This window comes from Myxocyprinus asiaticus, chromosome 2 (assembly GCF_019703515.2).
Source record: "Myxocyprinus asiaticus isolate MX2 ecotype Aquarium Trade chromosome 2, UBuf_Myxa_2, whole genome shotgun sequence".
In the NCBI taxonomy this organism is placed as follows: domain Eukaryota; kingdom Metazoa; phylum Chordata; class Actinopteri; order Cypriniformes; family Catostomidae; genus Myxocyprinus; species Myxocyprinus asiaticus.
The window spans coordinates 672,501-693,348 of NC_059345.1; the positions used below are offsets into that span (position 1 = coordinate 672,501).

Below are 20,848 nucleotides of genomic sequence, written 5' to 3' on the forward strand. Positions count from 1 at the left end.
TGCAGATTGCAGTTCATAAGGCAGTAATTATGTGAAGTATAGGTTATATCATGATATGATGGCATCATTTTTACATCTGTAATCTATTTTCTTGAAACAGGATATTAAAGTCTAAGACGGGACTTTATCCATCATGAATTCACTGGATGATCTCGATGTGACGGGTGGTTGAATCATAAAACAGCTTAATGACATTAGCGGATAAGACAATTTATTATATCATATTATGATTACAAACACAAATAGTGTTACATCTGGAATAACATGCACTAATAAAGTCAGTTTTGATTAATAAAATAAAATTAATAAATAATAAAAAAGGAGGGTTTGTTAGCAGTCAGTGTTGTGCCTTTGAGGGAAACCCTTAATGTTGATTTAGTCCAGTGAGATTTAACCCGCTGTATTACACACTTTATGTCATGTGAGAATGAGTTCATGCAAATGTAGTTGCTCTCTCGGTTCATTTGCACTTTCTCAAGAGGATTCTTATATGTGCAAACATAGTTCAGAGAATCACCCTCCTCATGAATAAAGGAATATTCTGGTGTTTTCCACACACATGAGTGAAAACATGACATAATCCTCACTATAGCACAACCGGAACACGTCGTTCATGAAAAATACAGCAGAGGAAATTTCAAAAAGTGCTTCTTCTGAGATCGTAGAGCTGTGCTGTGAGCGAGTCAATCCCGAGAGAACGCTGAGTAAAGTTCGTCTTGCAGACTGTGGTCGGTGTGGGTTGGGAATACCAATGTAATCGTTTAACAAGCGGATTTCGCTCTGAGCCAGATTCTCCGGAGTATTTAACACTTTAGAAGCAATTACTCCAAAACCAATAATAAAAAACCCTTCAATATCAGGCTAAACTGTGAATATGAATTTCACTGAATCCACAAGGCAGTTTGGGAGTTTAAATGTTTTTAATTCATTGACACAAACCCTCTTTGAACAAATTACGTTTATATAACCTCATTATGCTGCAATTATATAAACATAAGCATAGTGAAATGTCACTTAGAATCTGTCTGAATGGTTTTGCATGTTTCCAATCCAGTCTACAGTTTCGCAGTAAATAGTCTTGATCGAGAGTGTGGAGCGTATACATCTGAAAATAACTTTGATATTTTCATACGTTATGTATCATCGCACTGTTTAATAGGTTGTTTTGAGGTAAAAAAACCCATCAAATTCAATGTTGAAATGGAAAATATATTGATTCCGATTCTTCTTGTACTATTGAGGAAGCTAGTGTCATTTGATTCGTTCGTGAAAGTCAACTCGTATTTATTTGCATGTGCTACATGTGTTAGATTGATTCATTAGAAGAGTCACTAGATTGATTTAACCCCTCCTTGGTCCTTATGTTGTCCTTAATGTTTGTGTCATTTGGACTTACAGTGACACCTAGTGGTGTGGATGCAGCATCATTCAGAATGAAGTGGTTTCAGTTTCAGATGCCACAGCAGAAATTAATTATCTCAGTCAACCATGATTCATTAAATCCAATAACAGGACGGTTACTGAGATGAAGTGAGTAATATTCAGTATGGTCATGTGATCTGAACATGGCAGCCCCCATGAGGAGACCCTCTCCATGTAGATATAAACAGCTTTTATAAGGTTACTGATATGACTAGAGTCCTCATCTCATGTGATTGGTAATATTTTTTATGCAAATGTATCAAAATTACAATTAATTCTTTAAGAGTAAAACTTTTACTGAGTGCACCTTTAAGAGTCAAATGTACCCCTTTTTATGTTCAATTTCAAAGGCTTGCAATAAAGGCTCTGTTTGCTCTATCGCTCTACTTTTGGTGTTAAATTGTTCATCTAGGTGCCAGCTAACACTAGACATTTTTTTTCTCTATCACCTTCTATCAACTTATACAGATCCGAAAGGCAGGTGGAGTCCCAACTCCGCCCATAGACATCCAGTCTTTTTTGAGAAGCCTCTCCATAAAATTGTAGAAAAGGTCAAACTGTTATTAATTAGTTATATTTATTAGTTATAAACAAATCATCATTTGAATATGTTCCTGAGGTTCTTACCTTTCAAGTGACACCAAGATCATATTTGTAGTCCATTCAGAGGCTGAGATATTCCCCAAAACATGGGGAAAGGGCGGGGCTTCCAAAAAAGACTGGATGTCTATGGCCGGAGTCACAAACCACGTTGGGGCGGCCCCTGATTTTCAGATCTGTATGTTGTGTACATCTGACATCTAGTGGAATGATCTAAGACTAAAAGTATGGAGCTCGAGCAAACAGAGTATTTATTTCAAGCTTTTGAAGCTTTTTTTTAAACAAGGTTTTTGAAGCTGCATTGAGGCGTCCCCTGGCTTTCAGAATTGTACATTGGAATAGATGGTTATAGAGACAAAAAAACGTTTTTTCTAGTGTTAGCTGGCACCTAGACGAACGATTTAAGACCAAAAGTAGAGAGATGGAGCAAACAGAGCCTATATTATACGCGTTTGAATTTGAACATTAAACGCTTAAGGACAACATGTGTTTAAATATGTGAAATTTAAACAAGAAATGACATTGTCCGGTTCAGATCACGTCTGTGGAAGATGTTATGAAGTTTTAGGCCAAAAACTTCAAGTTAAGTTGATGTAAATCAGTGTTACAAATTCAAAAGGGTCAAAATGACCCATAAGACCAAGGAAGGGTTAAACCAAGAACTCATGAGTTCAAGACTGAATCCTGAGTCATTTCGACCGTTTCATTAACAAGAATCAGCTCTTAAGAGTTTGTGAATCAGACGACACTGGTTGTGTTTGATGATTTTTGTTGCCATTGCAGTATGAAGACGTGTATGTATTTAATGTCTTTATATGATGCTGTGGAGAGTATCCACATAAGAACCGTTAATGGAACTGAACATCATGAAAATCATCAGATAGGAAACAATTTCTTGGTTTCCAAACACAGTGCTGATGGTATCAGTTCTGGATCTCATCATTTAATAAACATAAATTATGTAAAACTTAATTAAAAACATCTTTGACCACAGCAGCAATGACACTAGAACTGTTTTTCATTTTGTAAACATGTTCATTTTCTTTCTCTCCGTCTTTGAAGGTAAAGAGGAATCAGTGGCCACCTTCAAGGGAAACGAGTTTTTCTGCTACGATCTGTCGATGACGCCGATCCAGAGCAGCACGGACGAAATCACACTGTCTTTCCGAACACTTCAACGTAACGGACTAATGCTTCACACCGGAAAATCAGCGGACTACGTGAACCTGTCGCTAAAAAGCGGCGCCGTTTGGCTCGTCATCAACCTCGGCTCCGGTGCCTTCGAAGCTCTCGTGGAACCGGTGAACGGGAAGTTTAACGATAATGCTTGGCATGATGTTAAAGTCACCCGAAACCTGCGACAGGTAAGATGGAGCGCTGACATGGATTTTGATTGTGTTTTTCTAACCACATGGTTTTATGAGTGGAACATCGGGAATCACTTTGGTAGAGGGCAGTTTGAAACATTTCATTTGCTGTTGCTTTTTTTTAAGTGACATGAGTAATTTCTGTTATGCAGTACATTTTCAACTCCGTAACTTCAAAATAATAGGTACAGCTAAATATTAAACTGTTAATAATATTAGTAATCCAAGTGATGCCATGAATATCTCATACTGTTACACGCCTACCAACTTATATTACAAAACATCACAAAATTCATCATATCCATTGCTAATACGAACTTATGATTGTGCTATTGATGACATCACTTCCTGGAGGATGATTTCATAAAGGAAGTGGCTTTTTGTTAGTTAACCCTTTAAGCTCTGAAAGTGTTTTTAAAGATATTCTGTTTCAGTGGCATACCCAAAATTAAAGGCTTATCACTCAAAAAAACTAAAACATTGTATCATTGTAAAAAAAACCTTTTCAAATTATTTCATGATACAGATTATGAAACATTCTGAGACTCTCAGTCTAAGAAACTGCTGAAAAATCACAAAACAAAATTGAGCCAAAAAATTATTTGAAGTTATATATCTCTGGGTGGCTCAGAAAAACTGCTTTTGTTTTGTTTCCAATCTTGTCAAATCTATCAGAGAAAAATGTTGTGTTGATACGACAAAGCAATCAAAAGTTATAGCATTACAAAAATAATTTATCATAGTGTCCAAAAACATCTCCAAATAAATAAAACATAATAATTGTACATAAGAACTAATTACACATGCAAACACAACAATGACTAAAGATTTGCATAGCATGCACACATGATTTTAGTAATGAGATTTCACAGAATGAGTTTCATTCTGTGTCATTTGAGTCATCATTGAGTCTGTGTCATGTATTTGGCGCCATCTCCTGGTGGTCATATGTAACATTGTGCTTCATGTGGATTATCTGATGATCTATGCATCTGATTATCTTGTGTGTGGACTCGATTGAAAGATAATCACCTCCTCTAAATAATGCTGTGTTCAGATTATTTTTCGTGAAGTTATAAGCGAAAATGCAGCATTTAAGCAACACCAACATAATCGCTATATTTTTGTCTGTGAGTAAAACAAATAGGCTGGTTGTATTCTACATGGATATTTGATCAGTTTGATGTGTTTACTGATTGCAATAATATGTACAGTTTTTTATAAATTATCAAAACGAACACTTCTGATTTGTCTGCAAATTTCAAAGCACTTGTTCAGTTTTGGTCATAATGTCTACATTATATTTTTTTCTCGCAGTCCCATCCGAGCTTAAAGGGTTAAATAAAAATGACAAAAGACTAACTCAATGGAAGGTGTTTGAGGACACAAGAAAAATAAATAAATAAATGGATTACCAATTAAAACAATATTCCCAATAAAACATGTCACTTAAAACATTTTGATTAGAGAAAGGATATAAAATGTAGAAATGGCTTGATTTTATTTATTTATTTTTATCAATAAATTGTCAGTTTTTCATGTCAGAAGTGCATAGAACCGGGAGATTTGCCAAAAATGACCAAAGTGCTAACGTTTTCCATTTAAAATGAACCCCTGGTCATTATTCTAGAAAACGAACTAATATGATTTTTTTCAAGTATATGAAGACATATATGATGGTGACATGTTATTGTACTGCATAACAGGAATGAGCCCCATATATTTGGCTGGATTCAATAGTCTCCCTGTATTCCCGAGTGCTTCCTAATGTCTGTTGTGCAATTCTTCACAGGTCTGTGAGCCACAATGAGAGTTTTCTTGTTAAACTTGATCCAGACAGCTACAAGACTCATGCCTGCTGCGTCACGACTCCATTAGCTGCATCTTAACTTGATGTTCTTGTCGAAAATTGACTAAACTCTAATGAAGTCCACAGTCATGAGGAACAGAGGCAGAAATCAATGATTGTAATGATCGGACTTGTACTTCATGTGTCCAAATTGAAAAGGAAAAGGAAAGGTTAATAAAATGGACTGTCAATCAGTTAATCGATTAATCAAATTAAAGCTGTATCCCAGCTTGCGTGCAGAGTCAGACATTTGTAGGTTGATTCCTTCGTAGAGTGAAAACGCTTGAACTCTGACCCTTTCAATACATTCATTTGTTCATTTAAGCATCCCGATACAGCAACATTGTCTCAACCAGTGTGAGTTTGGGGCAGGACTATCTGTTTGTCCAACCAATGGTAGACAGGGGCAGTGTTCGGAAAACCTGTTTGAAAACACCCATTATGTTTTCAAATCTGTTTGGTGATGCTAGAAATCCCTCACGTCAGCTTTATCACTGCAGCTTTGATTGCATGTGAATATTTATAACACGTCCTGTGTGAACGGCCCCTCACTCGCTCTGTGCAGCTGCTCTCAGTGAGATTGTTTTGACGAGGTGTGTTGTCTGTATTAATATGTGAGTGAAACTTCAAGCTTCAGTGGCTCCAGTGGCAGGAAAAATCCTTATTACGAAACCCTCCTATTGTATAAGGGTCATTTTTGACCCGGGACAGATGAAGAATATGTTTTTGGTTCTGGAACCAAACATTCTGACATTGCCAAGACCATAAAAAAAATAAAAATAAATTACATATATATATATATATATATATATATATATATATATATATATATATATATAACTGTTTAAGAGAAATAACAATTTAAAACAAAATGTTTTTTGTCTTAGCAGGTCAAAATTGACCCATTAAGACAAAAAGAAGGAATATTTTGTTTTAAATTGTTTTAAGACCAGTTGGGACCTTTCACCTTCAGACTTTCTGGATGTTATCTAAGGGATAAGGTACATTCAGCTGGTTGTTATCGTAAAATAATCCCTGACTGGGTGATCAGGACCCTGACGCGAAGCTCCGGTTTGTACACGTCTACTAACCAATCAAATAACTAAATAAAGGGACATGGAATATTGATTTGTGTTGAAATGATCTTATTATATGAGAAGATTATTTATATCTTATTATATTATATGCAGCTGATTTGCACCTCCGGTTTGTTCTGTTAGTGGTTATTTTGTAAATAATGACCGTCTGACTGCTCATTATCCCGCTTATTACACGACTACTCGCCAAATAAATAAATAAATGCACATAAACCATTTATGAGTTGAAATTATTATTAGCTTACTTGTGGAGATCGCAGAGTCATACGAGAAGTAGGAAAGATGACTCGCAATACCCGGATGACCGGTCTGATATCGCTTAATCACCGGATATGCGGTTGTTACTCAAATATTGCTAGACCACCATTGACCAATCAGAAATCAAGTATTCCAGAGACACGTGTAATAAACAGCTTTAAATAGATTTTGTACATCTTTGAATATAATTTGACTCTCAATCGTAGCCCCTCACCCCATGCTGTTCTCTAGCTCCCCCACCTACTCCACTGGGTACTGCATCTTTCACACACACATCCTCTCAAACGGGGTTTGTGCACATTGCTCATGTCCACACTCACAAACACACAGAGAGAGTTGTTTTACAGTTTTGAACAGTTAATATGTCAGTAAATAAGTTTACTTGTGTGATTTTATATGAAAGGGTACAATGGTAAAACATCTATTGAATATAATTGTCTCCTGAAACATTATATGGCAGAAAGAACTATTGCAGCACCTTCCTAAACCCCTGTAACACTGCAACCAATTGTTCGATATCAGTAGGATGGAATAGATTTGTTACAATGGATGTGCAAATTGGGCTCATTTTGACTGCTGGAAAGTAATAGAGATTAATTTGTGAAATAGGCATGTACTAAAATTGTAACTCTAAAATGTACACTGAGTTTCTACCAGCAAAATAAATTAAAAATGTTGTCATTTAGTTGATAAAAGTGGTTGAAATTATGGGAGCCCTGAAGCACAAGGTGAAAAAAAAATAAAAATAATATATATATATATATATATATATATATATATATAATATTTCACCAGGTTACTTTAAAAAAAAAAATTATATCAGACAAAAAAAAAAAAACAAAAAAAAAAAAACTAAATTCTGCCGAGAAAAAAATAAAATAAGTAAAAAATAAATAAATAGGACATAAAAGTAGTTTTTTTTTTTTTTTTTTTTTTTTTTTAGCTTGCAGTTCATGGCTTCCATTTGAAATAAATGTAAATTGAGACTTCCTAGGCCAATGTTTGCCTTTTTCCTTTAAAAATAATTAAATAAATAAAAATCTTTAAATATTATTACCTATCATTATACACTTTGAGAACACAATAAAACACATTTTGGTTAAGGGTGTATTTAGTGCTGTTGTAAACGAATCAATCATTTATTCATTTTGAATGGTTTTCAGTGCGGGTCAAAAATGACCGAAGGACAAAAGGAGGGTGCCATTTCTTAAGTCAATAGGAGGATTCAATGTTTGTTTACTCCAGGATCCAAAACCCTTTTAAGGGTAAATAATAGCTTTAGTACAGTAATAGTACAACAGATAACAACACACGGCCGTTCTGCTCTAAAACCTAGTGAGCTGCCTACATAGTCATCGTAGGCATGTTATTCCAAAAGGTAGGCAACTTAATTATGCTGATTCTTAAGATGTCCTGTTTTAGTCAAACACATGTGTCCCAAAATTGCAACACGTTACGTGAAAAACTTCAATGACAAGCTGATTGTTAGGTTAGCAACATGCTAACATCAAACTCTATTGGAATCAATTGTGAGTTGCATCAAAGTCCCTTTCAAGGCAAGTCAGTCTCTTGTGAAACAGTCTCTGGTCGCATCTCTCCTGAACTTCACATGAGGAGAGATATTTTACATGACAAAGAGTTGCTGAACGCTGACAAAAGCACCCATGAGTCCAGACAAGAGAATAAAGTGCGTTCAACATCATTTATAACAGCAGCTGCTTTATTATGAGAGAGTGATGGAACAAACATTATCTCAACAAGATCCACACAAACTCTGATGACTCAGCGAGTGACTCTGTGATGCTCAAGCACAAACAAATAACATTGTGAAACGATTCACCCACACACACCATTAATCAACTCTAATCAGAGGCTTTAAGCAGAAGTGCACACACACACAGTTTCTTCACGGTTCTCTCACACACATAGAGATTGAGTAAAAGCGAGTGAGCGGTTCAGTGGCGTGGGTTTAATTGGCAGCAGCAGATAGCACCGGTGAGACGTGATCAATTTCACTCACAAAGCCTCGCTCGCTGCGCTGGTAATTGCGATTGGAACGAATGGCTTGTCAGCTGTAATGACAGGGATTGTAATTGGCTGAAGTTACACAGGGGCGTGTCAGCTATAATAACGGCTATTGCTATTGGCTGCTGCTGTGAGTCCAGAGAGGAAACAAAAAAAGACCTTTTGTCCGGGACTCAATTCATTTAAACATTCAAGAGTGTCTTTATTCTCCTCAGAGACTCAGAACAAATGAGAGACGCAGTGAGTTTCTCATATCAGCAATTAAATTAACAATACACACTGAGAAACAGACAACCCATCTATCGGCTCCATGATACACTGTACTGTCTCACCTTAAACACACACACACACACACACACTCACTCACTCACTCACTCACTCACTCACACATACACACACACACACACACACACACACACTCACTCACTCACTCACTCACTCACTCACTCACATACACACACACTCACTCACACACACACACACACACACACACACACTCACTCACTCACTCACTCACTCACACACACTCATTCACATACACACAACACACACACACACACACACACACACACACACACACACAGTCACACACTCACTCACTCACACACACACACTCACTCACTCACACACACACAACACACACACTCACTCACTCACTCACACACACAACACACACACACACTCACTCACTCACTCACACACACAACACACACACACACTCACTCACTCACTCACTCACTCACTCACACACACTCATTCACTTACACACACACTCACACACACACACACACACTCACTCACTCACTCACTCACACACACACAACACACACACACAACACACTCATTCACTCACACACACACACACACACACACACACACACACACGTCCTTTGTCTTAAAGGTTTCCAAATATGCAGTCATACCTCTGTGTGTGTGTCACAGTGTGTGTGTGTTGTGTGCAGGTATTGGTTCTGTATGTAATATATAACAGTCAGAAATAAATAAATAAATAAAAAGGTCAATGAAATACGTAAATTAAACGATACAGCACAACAGCTCCACCATGTGGTGAGTGATAGATTTACACAGATATTCACAAACACTTCCTGTACACTCTCTCTCTCTCTCTCTCTCTCTCTCTCTCTCTCTCTCTCTCTCTCTCTGTGTGTGTGTGTGTGTGTGTGTGTGTTTACTGTTTTACTGTAAAGATACTAATAAAATGCACATACTCCAGTTTTCTCGTGGTTTCTCACTGTGTGGTAACTGTGTAGAGTTCAATTCTCACTGGAGTTTCTTGGAAGAGGTCGTGACATTTTCTCTTCAGCGCTTCTATTATAGATGCAAGTGCATCTCACTCTGAATGAATATAATGTCAACATTCCAGCAAAGGTGACGCACGCACACACACACACTCGCTCTCAGCACACTGGAGGTTAAGTCATTCACTAAATAGGGAGCAAGGGAGCATCCTATAGCTCTCTATGCAGTTAAGTGCATTCACTCCTAAAATCTGATCAAAAGTTCAGTTTCAGGCTGCAGATGATGTTTGGATCACTCAACATGTTTGACAGACATGTGACAATGATAATCAGTACATAGATTCACAATTTAGAATGTATCATTTTATTTTAACATGGTTGACAGTGATTGGATGATGCTGGACATTACTTTGAATCTGAATTAATTATGCTAATTTCTGATGTAATGTCTGTAACATCTCAAAAACATGAATATTCAACACTCCTGGAAACATCATAAACTATCTGATTAAATTTGTTTTGACTCTCTATAGCTTGATATTATTAGTCCCACTGTCCACATATGTGGACATCAATTTGTTGGAGACTATTTGCTCTAGAATGTTTTTTTTTTTTTTTTGCTTGTTTATTAATTGCTACTAGTTACAAATCAAAAAGGGAAATGGAAAATACACACAATAGTAACGCTCGGGTCTCAGGAGGTTAAATAATAATAAAAAAAGAAAGTTGTTCCTCGTGGAGAAATTGTACTTGTTTTACACTAGAGTTAATAGCTTTTGCAGTTCGCAAAGCCCTCATTCCCAGATGTATGTATTATATTTACACCTGCATATCTACAGAAGGTATTTCATAAACACTTGAGTGGTTCTTTATTGAATTCAGTGCAGGAAGTTCAACAGATGTCTTGCTGTTTCTCAATGTGCATTCATATGTGTTCTTGTGGACTCGTTCCACGTCATCATCCACCATCAAAAAGAAAATTGATATGAAGTTTCTGAATTTACATATCACAGCACAACTCTTAACTCATCGATACGTTCTACGTCCTTCTGTCCATCTAAGTTTGTTCTTTTAAGGCTGTTCTTCGCGTTCTTAGCAATGAGGAACAGCTTCTCTCTCTCTAGTAATTTGTCACCTAGCAACAGTGTTGTCATGTTGTGTTTGTGCTTGGAGAGCTTCAAAATGTCTATTTTCTGTCTGTCGTTTGGCATGCAAACAGATGTTCACATGAGCAGGATTATACTGATATAAACTACTGTAATATCACACTCACAATCGTGCTGTATTGTTCATTATCAGCATGGCTGTAATTACCTACAGCCGAATCACAATTGTCTTTATGTCTGGACATACTGTACAGCATGATTGCGAGTGTGATATTTCTTTATCGTTTGTCATAAACAGAGTGAAGTTTCAAAGCTCAGTTAGTGATGAACAGCATATAATAACCCATAATGCGCATCATATAATACATATTGTAATTACACAGATAGACAACAAGTTGTCCAGTGTGGTTCTGAACTAAATTCACTCTCAATCTGCAGGTGTGAATCCTGATTATTTAAATGAGGGTGCGTCTCAATCAGCTCCCTTGTTCACTGATTCCTGACATACTGATTCATGATATACTGATTCATGATATATTGTTTCACAATAGACTGATTCACAATATACTGATTCACAATAGACTGATTCACAATAGACTGATTCACCACATACTGATTCACAATAGACTGATTCACAATATACTGATTCACAATAGACTGATTCACCACATACTGATTCACAATAGACTGATTCACAATATACTGATTCACAATAGACTGATTCACAATAGACTGATTCACCACATACTGATTCACAATAGACTGATTCACAATATACTGATTCACAATAGACTGATTCACCACATACTGATTCACAATAGACTGATTCACAATATACTGATTCACGATAAACTGACTCACAACATACTGTTTCATGACATACTGATTCACACTATATACTGATTCCCGACAATATACTGATTCATGACATACTGATTCATGATGTACTGATTCATGATGTACTGATTCACGATAAACTGACTCACAACATATTGATTCACGATATACTGTTTCACGATATACTGATTCATAACATACTGACTGATTCACGACATACTAATTCATGATATACTGATTCACAATATACTGATTCATGTCATGCTAATTCACAATGTACTGATTCCCGACATACTGACTGTTTCACAACATACTGATTCACGACATACTGATTCACAACATACTAATTCATGATATACTGATTCACAATATACTGATTCACAATAGACTGATTTACAATATACTGTTTCATGACATACTAATTCACAATATACTGATTCACACAATATACTGATTCACAACATATTGATTCACGATATACTGTTTCACGATATACTGATTCATGACATACTGACTGATTCACGACATACTGATTCATGATATACTGATTCACGATATACTGATTCATGTCATGCTAATTCACAATGTACTGATTCCCGACATACTGACTGTTTCACAACATACTGATTCACGACATACTGATTCACAACATACTAATTCATGATATACTGATTCACAATATACTGATTCACAATAGACTGATTTACAATATACTGTTTCATGACATACTAATTCACAATATACTGATTCACACAATATACTGATTCACAACATATTGATTCACGATATACTGTTTCACGATATACTGATTCATGACATACTGACTGATTCACGACATACTGATTCATGATATACTGATTCACGATATACTGATTCATGTCATGCTAATTCACAATGTACTGATTCCCGACATACTGACTGTTTCACAACATACTGACTGTTTCACAACATACTGATTCACGACATACTGATTCACAACATACTAATTCACAATATACTGATTCACAACATACTGATTCATGATATACTGATTCACGATATACTGATTCACGATATACTGTTTCATGACATACTAATTCACAACATACTGATTCACACTATATACTGATTCACGACATACTGATTCACGATGTACTGTTTCACGACATACTGTTTCACGAAATACTGATTCACGACATACTGATTCACGACATACTGATTCACGATATACTGATTCACAACATACTGATTCACGATATACTGATTCATGACATGCTAATTCACAATGTACTGATTCACAACATACTGTTTCACGACATACTGTTTCACGACATACTGATTCACGATATACTGATTCACGATATACTGTTTCACGACATACTGTTTCACGACATACTGTTTCACGACATACTGATTTACGATATACTGATTCACGACATACTGATTCACGACATACTGTTTCACGACATACTGATTCACGATATACTGATTCACAATATACTGTTTCATGACATACTGATTCACGATATACTGATTCACGATATACTGATTCACGACATACTGATTTCACGACATACTGTTTCACGACATACTGTTTCACGACATACTGTTTCACGACATACTGATTTACGATATACTGATTCACGATATACTGATTCACAATATACTAATTCACAACATACTGATTCACACTATATACTGATTCACGATATACTGATTCACAACATACTGATTCACGATATACTGATTCCCGACATACTGACTACATCACGACAAATGTGTCATCATTTTCAAATGGCACCGTTTTACCTGTCCACACTAAAACACAAAGACGTAGGTGTAGTGAGTGTGTTTGTATGTGCGTGTGTGTGTGTCTGTGTGTGTAGTGAGTGTGTGTGTGTAGTGAGTGTGTTTGTATGTGCGTGTGTGTGTGTCTGTGTGTATGTGTGTGTGTTTGTGTATGTGTGTTTGTATGTGCATGTGTGTGTATGTGTGGGTGTGTGCGTGTGTGTGCATGTGTGCGTGTGTATCTGTGTGTGTACGTATGTGTAGTGAGTGTGTGTGTGTGTGTGTGTCTGTGTGTGTAGTGAGTGTTTGTGTGTAGTGAGTGTGTTTGTATATGCGTGTGTGTGTGTTTGTATGTGCATGTGTGTGTATGTGTGGGTGTGTGCGTGTGTGTGCATGTGTGCGTGTGTATCTGTGTGTGTACGTGTGTGTAGTGAGTGTGTGTGTCTGTGTGTAGTGAGTGTTTGTGTGTAGTGAGTGTGTTTGTATATGCGTGTGTGTGTGTGTGTGTGTGTGTGTGTGTGTGTTCACTCTGATAGCCGATTTTACCTCTGTATTTACTCACACATACATACACATACACACACATGTTTGTTCTTGCTGTGTAAATGAGGACATACTGTACCAAACACATTATATAAAGCTAATTACAGTATAATTCATTTTACACTTTTTATTCAAAACAACGTACAAATGTGTTCGAACAACAAAAGTGATCCATAGGGAGACAGTAACATGTGAAGTGATGTAATACAAGTTCCAGAATATTCCTGAATTTATAGTAATAACTGCAGAGTCTTACCCAAATACAAACTCCCCCATAAAAAGAAAACTTCCAACAATCTGCGCTGTACTTTTTATTTCATTTGATTTAGACTAATTAATCATATGGATTTTTCCTGTCATTAGAGCAACACAAGCTTAATGTTTTTGTGCTGAGGGTCCGTTCACACAAGACGTGTTCTTGTACTCAAAACACAGATGAGGCACAATAGAATGGAACTGAACACAGATGTCTTAAGACATGTACTTCAAAGCTCTATAAACTGGAAAGGTTTCACATTTGATTAAATAATTAATGAAAGATATGTGGATAGTTTCTTTTTTTTTATGCATGTAGTTTTTGTCAACGGTAATACCGCTGCTGTAGAGATGTCTAGAACAGTGAATGAAGGCCATTAGAATTCAGTGGAAATCTGCAGAAGTTCACAGATTCTGTGCAGAGCCACTTATTAGATTCTACCTGCAAGACAGATACAGTTTTCTCCCGAATGAAGTCATTCATGTGAGGATACACTCCTTCATCCGCTCAATCCTCTAGATTAGCTCCAACCACTGGATGAGATTGTCCCGGATAAGACGGAATGTGCCGTCAAATATTAGACTTGAGTCTTGAATCTCAGCAGGGTGTAGCTTGGGAAAAGTTCTCTTTAAATTCCTCCTCAAGACCTCCCGGTAACCGTTACTCAGAAGCAGTTTAATTTATTCTCTGTTGGAGGTGGAATGCATGAGCCCTCACACAGGGGGAGATGAGACACGTAAAAGCACTTTCGTAATCTCTTCTCTCTGTCCCGCTGGGATGCCCGGAGACACGGACACTCAGATGTGCCGACAGTCTCTGACGATTCCACACATCTCGCAGATTCCCACAGCTGCTCACTTACAGCTGCTGTACTGATTTCACTAGAACGATATGCCTGTTTATAAATGAAACTTTAAAATGAAATGCAAAAATAGATTTTATCGGTATAGCAAGTTTTTTTGGTGATGGTGGCGAGACTGCAACCAATTTGCCCGATTCGTTTTATTTGCGTCATTGTTGTCTGCAGGATGAATTACACACTCAAGTGTAATTGTACTTGTTTTGTTGTTTGTTTTTTCATGTAATAACATCATAAGATCATGTTTGGCATTATGTTTGTGTTTTAAAAGGTAAACTCAATTTGAATGGAATGCTAATATAGATTAGCTCATTTCTAGAAGTGTTGCTACCGAATATTTGTATTTTTTATTTGTTTTACCAATAAAATATTGAAACATTCTTAAATCTTAAAGTTTACCCGAGAAGCAGAATGCCGTACAATATTTAGTATTGTTTTCAGAGAAATCAAACCAAATTTAGTAACGTTTATATGTTACATTTTTACAAAAACCTTGATTTAAAGGGAAAACTGTAGTTATTAATATTTTTATTTGATTTTTCTTGCAGGCCCATCCAAGCTTATAGGGCTATTATTACTATTATTATTATTATTATTATTATTATTTTACATTAAAAGTTGAATACAGTATGTAAACATTAATTGTAACACTCTGAAATAAGGTTCCATTTGATAACATTAGTTAACTATATTAGTTTACTTTTTACAGCAATTATTAGTCTTGGTTAAAGTTAATTTCAACGTATAGTAATGCATTATTTAAAATCAAAAGTTGTATATGAAAACATTAGTAAATACACTGAATAAATAATGTACTGCATTACAGTATTTTGATAAATGAGATTAACAGATGCTATAAAAATCATTGTTCATTCACTGCAAAAACATAAATAAAATAATAATAATGTATATATATATATATATATATATATATATATCCTTTTATTACTGAGTATTTTGATCTTGTTTTTTCGTTAAAATATCTACAAATCCTTAAAACATGAACCAATTACTTCAGAATCAGAATGGCATGCGATTTCAAGTCTTGTTTTCAGAGAAATCTAACTAAATTTGGTGTGATTTATGCTTTAAACTAGAAAAAGAGTAAGAAAAACAAACTTGTTTTGACCAACACAAATGGGTGTCGTTTGAAAGTTTAGAAGCTCTACTTTCCAATGCATGTAGACATTATGAACAAAACTGAACAAGTGCTTTAAAATTTGCAGATAAATCAGAAGTATTCCATTTTTATAACTCATTAAAATAAATTGCATTGCACGTATTATTGCAATCAGTAAAAACATCAAACTGATCAAATAGTCATGTGTCATATGTTGTTGGAAAGCTCTCAAAGAGTAGAATACAACCAGTCTATTTGTTTTACTCACAGACAAAAATATAGTGAGTAATAGCTAAGTATATGTCTTTGACAATTATGTTGGTGTTGCTTATATGCCACGTTTTTGCTTATAACTTCACATAAAATATCACATACCATTATTTAGAGGAGGTGATTATCTTTCAAACGAGTCCACACTCAAGATAATCAGATGTATAGATCATCAGATAATCCACATGAAGCACAATGTTACATATGACCACCAGGAGATGGCGCCAAATACATGACACAGACTCAATGATGACTCAAATGACACAGAATGAAACTCATTCTGTGAAATCTCATTACTAAAATCATGTCTGCATGCTATGCAAACCTTTAGTCATTGTTGTGTTTGCATGTGTAATTAGTTCTTATGTACAATTATTATGTTTTATTTGTACCCAGAGATATATAATGTCAAATCAGAATGATAATAAAAAAAGTATATTTTTGGTTCATTATTATTTTTATTTATTTTTCAGCAGTTTCTTAGGCTGAGAGTCTCAGAATGTATCATAATCAATATTGTTAAAACATTTGTAATGTTTTCTTTACAATGACACCAAACACTTGACCCTCCATGTTTTTTGTTTCTTTGTCGAGTTATAAGCCTTTAATTTCGGGTGTCACTGAAACAGGAAATCTTTAAAAACAGAGCTTAAAGGGTTAATCAAGATAAACTAATGTTACTGACTAAACATATGTGTTCAAGAGTTCAGTGGTTTGAGTCCAACTCAGTCAATAGAATCTGAGGAAAATGTTCATACACAAAACACACATCTTCACATTGAGTCCTGCAGCACTGTAGATAAATCGAATAAACTGTAAACAGTGTAACTCGCTCGGGCGATTGTGCTTGTTCACTGGCCCCTTCAGGTGAAAATCGTAAGTCTGATCTCTTAGTAAAATAAAGCTGTGGTCACACTATATTCCAAAGATGTGTGTTCATTGTTGCAACAAAAAAGAAAAGTCAGTAGACACTATATTTTAACGTTTTGAATCTAGTATTATTATTATTTTGTGATATATTATTTATTGAAACCAGAAGCCCCGGCTTGTGACATCATATCCTAGTTTGACCGCCCCATAACAGCACAGCTGTCCTCGACAATTCATGGCAAACACTGCAGGACGATCTTTACACACTGAATGTTTAAGTTTAGCAAACACAGCTGATAAAGTGATTTTTGTGCTATTTCTGCATAGGCATGAGTCTAAAGCTGGTCTGGATCAGATCTGGACCTTTACAAGGTCTAGAAGATGTTTCATAATCACAACAATCCTCTTTTTTCCAGGATGAAGACGGCAGCATTAACATTTCTCTAATTCTGTGGATTTCATGTTTTACTGTTTTGTTATCTGAAGTTGTTCATGTCTCACTTTGCTGTTTATTTGTCTCTGCTTCTTTATAGTCGTCAACCAGAGAAGAGCGATTTCATGCTTTGCTTCCAAAACTACATTTGGCCACATTGGCCTGTAAAGAGCCCCGCCCAAAACACAGGCCACGCCCACTCACAGGACTAGCCAATCAGAATGACTCACTAATACTCTTTTCCTCCAGCCCCTCCCACTCAAAACAGCCCCTCCCCCTAATCTACCCAATCGTCCCCTTTCTTTATGTGGAGAATGACGTTCTCTTACTCTTGTGTCTTCTTACTAACCAAAACAGCTTCCGATTCTTCCAGTTTCATTTGGGATTTTGTGTTTGTGTTCCTTTGAAACGACTAACATTGTGTCATTCACGGAATGTGGGCCATTTGTTGTTTTTTTTCAGATTAACTTGTGTACTGACGTACTAACAAGAATAACAATATTGTTGTCATGTTTTTCTTTTGGTTGACAATGAAGAGATTTTCTGTTTTAAAGGGAATTTCTTTATTTCTTCATTTGGATATTTTGCTTTTGGACGAAAAGACAAATACAGTTTAAAACCGCCACACTTGAGAAGAGTTCTCGATTTGTCATTCTTCTATATATTTTCTGTCCTTGTTTTCTCTTAAAGCACTCAGGCATTGGACACGCTATGGTAAACAAACTGCATTATATGGTAGATATCATTCTAATTGTCTTCTACTTTGGTTTGCCCTGGATTTCCGTTTCCTGTTTCTGTTCTGTTTGCTTATATTGACTACACAAATCTCCATTGATATGAAGGTAGCTGTTAAAACAAACACAAAGATTCACACCTCTTTTCGTTGTACTGTCTCATACGATCATCATTGTTTATTTTATTCATCCTACACACTCCTTTCCTTCAGCCTGTATTATTATTTCCATTCTGTCCGTTTGAGGAAATAAAGAACTGTAAGTCATTTCTGACTGCTAAATTTCTCAGCTGAGCACAGTAAAGTTTTGCCCTTCTACTTTATTTATGCCCTTGTATTTTTATTTATCATGTTTAAAGATATGTACGTTGATTTGAGCGCACCTGCTGTTCGTGACTGATGAGTGACAGGCAGTAAGAATGTAACGTAGAAAAGATCAAAAGATTGTATGATTCTTCGGAGCCCCGTAGAGGACATGGAGAGAATATATATTTTATGATGTAGGTTTGTGTTCCCTCGCAGTAGCTTTAGCCATCATTTACGAAATGTAACCATAGTTTTACTAAAGTAATAATAGTTGAACTATGATATTTAAAGTAAAACTGGCTCATTTGTAGCACAAGAATGTTTTTTCCACCCAAAAGACAAAAAAAACAAAAAAAACATCTGCAGTAACCAGTTTTGTGTGGATGTGTCTGTGTGTGTCTGTCTGTCTTTGTGTGTGCATGTGTCTGTGTGTGTCTGTGTGTGTGTGTGTGTGTGTCTGACTGTGTGTGTCTGTGTGTGTGTGTGTGTGTGTGTGTGTGTGTGTGCATGTGCATGTGTCTGTGTGTGTGTGTGTCTCTGTGTGTGTGTGTGTGTGTGTGTGTCTGTGTGTGTCTGTGTGTGTGTGTGTGTGTGTGTGTGTCTGTGTGTGTCTGTCTGTCTGTGTGTGTGTGTGTGTGTGTGTGTCTGTGTGTGTGTGTGTGTGTGTCTGTCTGTGTACATGTTTCAGTGTGGGTGTGTCTAAATGTGTGTGTCTGTATGTGTGTGTGTGTGTGCGTGTGTGTGTGTGTGTGTGTCTGTCTGTCTGTGTGCATGTGTCTGTGTGGGTGTGTCTCTACGTGTGTGTGTCTGTGTGTGTCTGTGTGTGCGTGTGTGTGTGTGTCTGTGTGCATGTGTCTGTGTGGGTGTGTGTGTCTGTGTGTGCGTGTGTGTGTGTGTGTGTGTCTGTGTGTGCGTGTGTGTGTGTATGTGTGTGTGTCTGTGTGTGCGTGTGTGTGTGTGTCTGTGTGCATGTGTCTGTGTGGGTGTGTGTGTCTGTGTGTGCGTGTGTGTGTGTGTGTGTGTCTGTCTATCTGTCTGTGTACATGTTTCTGTGTAGGTGTGTCTGTATATGTGTGTGTGTGTGTGTGTGTGTGTGTGTGTCTGTCTGTGTACATGTTTCTGTGTGGGTGTGTCTAAATGTGTGTGTCTGTATGTGTGTGTGTGTCTGTCTATCTGTCTGTGTGCATGTGTCTGTGTAGGTGTGTCTGTATATGTGTGTGTGTGTGTGTGTGTGTTGTCTGTCTGTCTGTGTGCATGTGTCTGTGTAGGTGTGTCTGTATGTGTGTGTGTGTGTCTGTGTGTGTGTGTGTGTGTGTGTGTGTGTGTGTGTCTGTATGTGTGTGTGTGTGTGTGTCTGTATGTGTGTGTCTGTGTGTGTCTGTGTGTGTGTGTGTGTGTGTGTGTGCACATGTACCAGAAATTAATTAGTGTTACTGCATTAAAGTAAAATGAACCATGTTTATTAATTTATTTGTCTTTTGGCAGAATGATTATGATTCTGGTACTATGGCTTTACTACAAATATCGTGGTTAAAATCTGGTTACTTTTCATTTTCATATGGGATGGATAAAAGTATTGGGCCTTATTCATGAAACACACACAGAACAATTTTTTTTTATTATTTTTATTTTTTTTAATCATTCATAAAGCTGTTCTGGAATAAACTCATGAAAGTTTTCATATATTCAAAACATTAGTTGGGATGAACCCAATTTGCACCTGCTACCGAGTCCCGACTGAATGTAAATCATGTGTAAGACATCCAGATGTGTTCTTTTAGAGAAACTGTCATGACTACTGAACCAGAGAAGGTGGTGGACATCCTCCTGTCGGCATGAAAAGAGTATTTTTTACACTAAAGCTTCACATC

The 20,848-nt window shown here is 36.5% G+C and overlaps 1 protein-coding gene across 3 annotated transcripts in view; it reads left to right on the plus strand.

Moving 5' to 3' along the window:
• LOC127410360 (neurexin-2-like) overlaps nt 1-20,848 on the plus strand; it is a 495,400-nt gene that overhangs the window by 96,423 nt on the left and 378,129 nt on the right. For 2 of the 3 annotated variants that reach the window (XM_051645599.1, XM_051645582.1), the window contains exons 2-3: nt 3,085-3,386; nt 18,629-18,652. In XM_051645599.1, coding sequence (XP_051501559.1) covers nt 3,144-3,386; nt 18,629-18,652 — 267 coding nt within the window. In that variant the 5' untranslated portion in view covers nt 3,085-3,143. The remainder of the gene's footprint in view (nt 1-3,084; nt 3,387-18,628; nt 18,653-20,848) is intronic. The other variant, XM_051645589.1, reaches the window with a different exon arrangement.